Source organism: Leguminivora glycinivorella, chromosome 6 (assembly GCF_023078275.1).
Source record: "Leguminivora glycinivorella isolate SPB_JAAS2020 chromosome 6, LegGlyc_1.1, whole genome shotgun sequence".
In the NCBI taxonomy this organism is placed as follows: Eukaryota; Metazoa; Arthropoda; class Insecta; order Lepidoptera; family Tortricidae; genus Leguminivora; species Leguminivora glycinivorella.
In genome coordinates this window covers 19,675,543-19,683,521 of record NC_062976.1, presented here as the reverse complement: position 1 = coordinate 19,683,521, position 7,979 = coordinate 19,675,543, and the positions used below count along the sequence as shown (strand labels likewise).

At 42.7% G+C, this 7,979-nt stretch overlaps 1 protein-coding gene across 1 annotated transcript; it reads left to right on the top strand.

Annotated features, from left to right (window-relative positions):
• Positions 1 to 4,018: 4,018 nt before the first annotated feature.
• LOC125227632 lies at positions 4,019 to 7,305 on the top strand. Its single transcript, XM_048131989.1, has 3 exons — positions 4,019 to 4,169; positions 4,270 to 5,599; positions 6,262 to 7,305. The coding sequence occupies exons 1-3, from the start codon at positions 4,088 to 4,090 to the stop codon at positions 6,560 to 6,562; spliced, it is 1,713 nt and encodes a 570-aa protein (XP_047987946.1). The 5' UTR covers positions 4,019 to 4,087; the 3' UTR covers positions 6,563 to 7,305.
• Positions 7,306 to 7,979: the final 674 nt, after the last annotated feature.

The following is a 7,979-nucleotide window of genomic DNA, read 5'->3' as shown; positions in this document are numbered from 1 at the left end:
CTCCATAAAAATGCAGAACTCCTCATTCCTGCTCTAAGACAAGTATGGACTTTTTTACACAATTTAATGTAATTATGCATTTTTTCGACTGAGTCTGATTTCTAATTGAGATGCCCTAATGACAAACTGCCTAAAAAAAAGCCATGCGTACTTGCGTAGCCCTTTACATCCGAGATCCGAGCTAATACGATCGTGAGGTTGCAAATAATTGTCAATTTTACACATATTTTAAATTTCGAAATTAAGTTAGCAAACCTCAATTTTTCAATTGAATATTCTGCCTCCCTGCACTGTTTTTATGACTTAAATCTTCAATCAAATTGTTACTGCCCGTTAATTTGTTTGCATGACTCAGAGTATTGTTTATGTAAATTTTGTGTTTCCCCAATTACTTGAAATAGATATTTTTTGTCATAGAAAGAATTCCCGAGCTAGGGAATTCCATCAAATCAGTTGGGATGAACGACTTGTTTATTAAACTAAAGCTCAACGAACTCTTCTAAGTTCTAAAGCTTGATTAGGTTTTTGCTCGCTGCGGTAATCAATTCTTTGTTTTGAAGTTTTAGTATTCCTATTTTCCTTAAAAAGCTAAAAGTTTGATAGATAGGTACTTATGTAAGGTAGGTATTTATTTTCTATTAGTTGTGACCACCACGAATGGTTATGATACTTATGATCCAAAACTTATTATTTATATATTCAGTTTTTTCCATCGATTCGAGGAGAGTTCACTTTGGGTGTTCCCTTATAGGATTGAAAATAGAAAACATTTAAAAATACTTACCATTCATTTTGCATTTAGTTATTTTTAAGTACAATTTTTCAATCATTATTTTACTTGCTATAACGAATACCTAACTATTTATAATCTGTGTGTAGTTTTTATTCACTTTGGCATGAATAAAAATATTTCTATTTCTAAATTGACATGTTCAATAAAAACTTTATTTTCCTACATCCGCTTAGGTATGTATAGTCAATGTCAACTGTCGGCTGGTACATAACTGTACAATTTATGTACAATAATCCACAAATTATAACTTCCCCTATTCGCTTTACTTTTCCAACGCCTACGAGTAATTAACAGCCTTGTATTTGTATTTCCCTTCCGAGAAAGAATATTTTTTTCATAACTTTTTTTAGAGAAGATAATTAAGTATAATATTAATAAAACACAACAACGCATAATGTATCTTTATAAGGTTAACTCTGAAATGTAAATACATAATTATAATCGACTGGCATTTTAAATAATTTTTGAATGCAATGGGCTATAATGTGGGTTGTGATGTTCACGAAAAACAGGTGCCTAGTGCCTACTTATTCAAAGTTTATATTAGGTACATACATGAAATACCTACAATATGATTTGGGGAACCAAATGTAGTTAACGACAAGGTGTTCAAGTAGTTACGTATATCGATATTTTGTAAAAGAGTAAATCCTTCAGGCGAGCAACCTCTATACTCTATAGAGGTCGCCACTAACTACACTTTAATTGACATACCTCGCTTAAAAGCGTTATTTTATTACATCAGGTACGAGTTTTCGGTAACAATCTAACATAAGAAATATGTTTCCTAAGATCTACTTTTTCGCGCTATGGCGTTTTAGAGGAAGTAATAGAATTCTAAAAAAAAAAATATAATATCTGTTTCACTTTAGATATGTTTGTTTCATCATAAATATCAACCCCCACGTCGCGACGTCAGCATTCTTTATATTTCACTATCCACTAGAGATGGGCCGAATATGGACTTTGCCGAATACGAATATTCGGTTCAGCTCTTACCGAACCGAACATTCGGCCGAATATTCGGTTACGCCATATTTTTAAAGCGGATGTTAAGATTAAAACTATTAAATGATTGATAATGGTTACATATGTTACTACAACTAAGTTTTTATGATTTAGTGGATAACTTAAAACTTAGTTAAAATAACTCTGAACTCTTCTCAACTCTTAAACTACGGTTTTTTACTTTTTTACAAAACAATTGTACCTATTTATATTTTGACACATAGGTAATTATCTCGTTTTAGTGGTTCCTTAGAAAGCTTCTGAAATAGGAGCTTATTATCCAGTGGAATACGTAAGATCATTAGTTATTACTTTGTTTATTCGGTAAATATTCGGCAATGCAACCGAATTATTCGGCCGAATACGAACATTGAAAAACTTGCCGAATATGCCGAATACCGAATATTTACCGAATATTCGGCCCATCTCTACTATCCACATAATGTATCTCTGACGCCGCTAGCTAGAAGTACACTATGTTCTACTCGTATAAGAATGTGGAGCACCAACCGGATCTAAAATTCTACATGTGTGCAAATTGCATAGACGCCTTACAATAATAGTACCTACAGTCAATAGTAGCGAATCAAACATGCACTAAAAGTATCTAATATTCTGAATAACGTTTATAACTATAGATAAATCTGTACAGTTTGTATTCAGAAAAGTTTGAATATTTTTAGATGTGTCTGTACACACATACTGTTTAACGGTATACTAGCATTTATTGGTAATATTAATTAATAATCGTACTCTTAATTTAAAATTTCACGATATCTAACAAAATTTCAGCTTTGCACCGTTCTCTGTTCTCTATGGTTGACGAGTTGAGAGTACTTACCTATACCACCAAGTCGGCTGCAGGCTGTTTTTACAATCTCTATGATTTAGATTTCGCTGACCAGGCACTTTGCTCAACAGTTTCATACGGTACCTAGGCAGCAAAGACCTACTTGAGCTTAAAACTGCCGTTACTTATAAACTTATCACCTAATCAAATCAGGAACACTGACTCCTTTCAATAGCCTAGCTGTACTGTCAACAGCTTACTGCGTTCGTATTGGCGATTACCGAGCACATAGATGCAGTCAAACCACTATAATTATGATCACTATATCATAACAACTTTGTGAAATCAGAGATTATATACAATGGTCTATATATAAGGACGTATGCCCATGTTATTAGTGATGGGAACTGCTTAGAGCAACTCATCTCGATGACCCTCGTCGCGTAACGGTCAAGCGCCGTGGATGCGGAACTAAGCTCGAGGCTGTAGGTATTATGATAATTGAGGTGAGATAATGATCGAGTAATCGATTACAATTAGAGGATCGAGTGCCCCCCGCGGCGGTGCCATCGATATCGCATTCCTTACATAACTCGCTGAGACCTTTGGCCTGCTGAGGCGCCATGGTCGTTTTAATATGCGATCAGGATGTTCGTCAAGGTGTAGGACCTTAAAGGTCAACTGTTATCATGGCAGAATTAGACCGAGTTTGAACTAAAATTAAGCACACATAATTGGATTACAGAGTTGTTTATGATTACTAAATTGATTATCATTTTTTTACCGCGAATGACGCGTTTACTAATTGCTTCACGTATTTTTTACCTTTTAGCATCTATGCACCTCCGTAAACAATAACAACGGACACATCCTTTTGCGTAGACACATCCTCAATGTCAAATACCATAGTGTGCGATTACCTTACCTTACATAAATGTTATTATTATCCGATGCATGCCGATGAAGCCTCATTCGTATGCCCGTGCGATTCTCAGAGATTCCGCCTCAGTACCGAGTAAGTATTACGTATTTGCGTTTCGACACGATCTGTCTTTTTTTACGTATTTTTTATATCAGTTTCCCACGGGTGCTATCGTGGCAGCCGCAGAATAGTAATTGAGCTATTCAATGGATATATGTAAATAAAATGGATCTTGTCCAACTTATGACTTCAGATGGGAATGGAGATTTAGTATGCGGGAAAACAAAGACATCCTGCTTAGCGGCGACCCTTATAAGGATCCGCGTGTTAATTACATTAACACAGCTTCTTCGGTACATATTTTTCCATTGTTACGTAATGAGAAGTTAAAGTTCACGGCCAAGTTCACTAGCAGCAGAGGCGTCGGACAAACATGGCGTGTCTAGATTCCTAACTCGGAGGCTGCATCCGGGCCGGGCTCCGCAGGGATCGGGTTACCGCGGGGGCGTGCGAATGTCAAGGAACCCCGGCGCGGGCGCCGCGGCCGGCCGTCAGTCGCAGACCCGCCGTCGACATGGCTGCCCGCGCGCGAGCCTCGAGAGCCTTCTGCCGGCTCGCTGCGATCTTTGCGGTCGCGGTCCTCGCTGAATGCGATAGTAAGCAAAACACTTCATTTTCATATCAATGTATGCCCGTATGATACTAAACAAAACACCATAAGTACTAAATAATACTAATTAAATGATTTTGTTTCAGTCGGTGGAGATATTTCTTGCAACAGGGATGGGCTTTACGCAGATTATGATACGGAATGTCGGGAGTACGTGAGGTGCTCCGGCGGCTCTGCGACCGGCCGGTATTCGTGTGGTCCCGGGCGTGCTTTTAGCGAAGTCGCCGGTGCTTGTGTGCCTCGACGGCAGCAGCCCTGTGTGCGCCGCGTCTGCGCTCCGGGAGATACCCTCGCGTACGCCACCCCCGACACTGCTTGCCGACACTACTACCGCTGCGAAAACGGAACAGCCGTAGAACACGCCTGCCCTTCGGGCGCTTGGTTTGACTTGGAGCGTCAGGCTTGCACTCGCGGTGCTGGAACATGCTATGAGCCGTTATGCGCTGGCTTACCCGACGGTGATTATCCGGACTCGTCGCATGATTGTCGACGCACGTTGCGCTGCCGCGGTGCTGAACTCCGTGCGGTCCATTCGTGCGGGGGTCCATGCGATCCTTCGGCTACTTGTCCACCTCCGCGCTCAGCCGCGATACCTCTGCCAGCTGGTGATGCAGATTTCTGCTCGGATGAGACGTGTTCCTCGCTCTGTCAGCACGCAGAGGACGGAGCTTATGCCGACCGATCGACCGGCTGCCGAGAATACTTCGTGTGCGAAGAAAGGCGCGTTATTCGACGCGGAGTGTGCGAACCGGGGCTGCTGTTCTCAGGTGGTCATGGTACTTCTGGGGGATGTTTACCGGCAGATCGCACCGAGTGTCCTCCTCCCGCTCGCAGCCCATGCTATAACCGCCCCGACGGTCGTCATCGAGACTGGCGCGACTGCTCATCCTGGTACGAGTGTCGACGGGAGCGTGTAGTTTCGCGCGGATCTTGCGGCGGTGGACTCGTCTTCGACGGTACGAACTGCGTGCCACCGGGCGCGTTCGCGTGCGAAGGTCCCACGCCGGCGGGCGAGTGCGAGCTACGACCAAGCGGGACTTACCAGGATTTAGAATCCAACTGCACTCGTTATTTTCACTGCGAGGGACAGCTCCGTACGATGATGTCGTGCGCGCCGGGTCTGGTGTTCGACGGCGCGCGCTGCCGCGGGGGCTCGGCGTGGCGTGACTGCCCGAGCCTGGCGACGGACGGGTGCTACGGGCGCGCGGACGGGCGCTACCGCGCGCGCGGCGCGGGCTGCCGCGGCTACTACGCGTGCGCGGGCGGCGAGAAGGCGGCGTACGCGTGTCCGGCGGGCAGCGCGTTCGACGGCGACACGTGCGTGCCGGCGCCGCGCGCGCGCTGCAGCGACGACGACTACTCCTGCAGCGGGCTGGCTGACGGATACCATGCCGACCTCGAAACTAATTGCAACAGGTATGTGCTAGTACCTACCTACCTAGTCCTAATAATCAAATTACGAATTTCACTCACTGGCGCTGCAAGGAGTTACCAAATCTCTTGAAATTGTGTGAGCGCGTTTGAATATTAGAAAAAAATTCATTTCTGTTTCGTTTTTTAGAAATTAGCTATTCAAAATATCGATTACCTATTCGCAAAAAATATTAAAGTAAGGAACCCCTTCAATGCGAGTACAACTCGCACTTGGCCGGTATTTTTTTTTTTTTTCATTTTATGTTTGTTGGTGTAAGATTGTCATCCAGGCTAAGCCCCTAGGTAACTAAATAGAGTAATCAGGTTTTCAAGTCAACTCACCTCATCACTCACACAATCACCCCAGTTTACGCCTCATTAGAATAAAATGCCTAATAGGTATGTTTCAAATTATAATTTAAACTAATGTACCAACTTAGGTACCTATTTTTACCATTTCTAGTACAGTTTTCTTTCGTTCTCTACAGGTATCTAATTCTTAGCTAGAATAACAGTTGTTTAAAATGTCAAGATTATTTGATAAAAATAATGAGTTAAAACAAAAATACACAACTCACCAGACATTCCCATGACCTTGACCAACTTTGAATAAAGTTAAAAAAAAGTAATTTAACAAAGCTAAACTATTAAAACTATTTTTCCAGCTACTTCTACTGCGAAGGCGGGGACCGCCTGGCAACACTTACCTGCCTCGGCGGCAAGATCTTCGACGGTCGCGCCTGCGTCGACCCCATTCACCACGACTGCGGCGCGCCTCGTCGAGGCACCCTCGAGAACGGAGGCAGCCGCTGCGAGAAAGATGGCTTCTTCGTACAACCGGGCACAGAGTGCAAGAGCTACTACTTCTGTGTGACGGGGGAACGGACGTATCTGACCTGTCCGACGCAGCAAGTGTTTAACGGGCAAGTGTGCGTGCCGAGCAGTCAGTACTCTTGCCCGGGATGAGCGGGCGGTTTCCGACCGGTGGTCCGAACAAGATCTAAAGACCACAATTGGGATGTTATTCTAAACTTATTGAGCCAGAATCATCTTAACGATATGACGGAAATGAAAGAGAGAACATACTCTATTGGTCAGATGATTTAGGCTTTATAAGAGACAACCTAATAATGTTCCAAGGCTGTAATGAGAATCAAATAACTAGGACCTACTGGGTTAGGAAGAGTTATAGCGCTACGAGTGAGGGAGACAAGTACCTGACTGATATTTATATTTTATATAGGAGGCTGTGAATATTTAGTACCATAGTCTTTCACTCATCTAGGTTAGTAAGCATCTACCTCTAGTTCACATGCTTTACTCTGCCTTCACCTTTCAAACGCTACGCAATGTACCAGTCAGCCAGTACTGACTGGCGGGCGATTATGCTTCCAATTTTATTACTTACCAACGTAGAGTAGATAAGACACCTGTCACTTTCACACTGACATACTTGCCAGGACGTGACGGATGCTTTATCCACGTAGATTAGTGATAAAATTGCAAGCATAATAGGCCGGTAGGTTGATTCACGAAAGCTGGCACGAATGAAATGAACGAAACTTTGTGTGAGTGACACATGCAGTCGTATCATAAAGCTAGGAACATACTACGCGGACGTCCGCCGTCGAGCTACTGCGACCGCGACCGATCAGTGTGCACGGTCTTCGGGACGTGGCTTCGGCTGAACAAAACATCCATCGAGCCAGATTTCGATCAGACGTCCATGCTGCGCTCAAGGCCACGTCCACGACCATCGACCGATAGTTTGCACGGTTAAGTGTATATTCATTGTCCAGATCCGCGTCCGCGGTCGCGCGACGACGGACGTCCGCGTAGTACCTATGTTCCTTGCTTAACACTTTCGCTACCAAGAACCCGACTGTCGCACACGAGCGTAGCCGATTACATGGGTTTCCCCGTATGTAGCGAAAATGTCGTAGCGCCGCGTAGAGCCCGGTTTCGAAAGTGTTAATTGTCACGCACATATAGTTTCATTCACTCATTCATTCCATTCGTGACAACTCTTGTGAATAGACCGTACATTTTTATTACGTCAGACAACTCAGACATGACAAATTCCAACAATGTTTTAGTTTTGTTTCCGTATTTAGTTTCCATATTTTAAGGGCAGTAAATCATTTCATAATATATTCAACTAGACATAACTTGTAAATTATAATAATTATATACAATACCTATATCCGTTCTTAACTTAATATCTTATTTGTTTTTTTTTTCGTGTTGCTTTTAAAGATTTAAACGTAGTCAGTACTGCTCTGTATAGACTTATTTAAAATAGGACTTCCTTCAATGAGTTCTCGAGATTTTAACTTGATGGTTTATGAAATTATGAATCATATGTAAAGGTTAATATATAGAA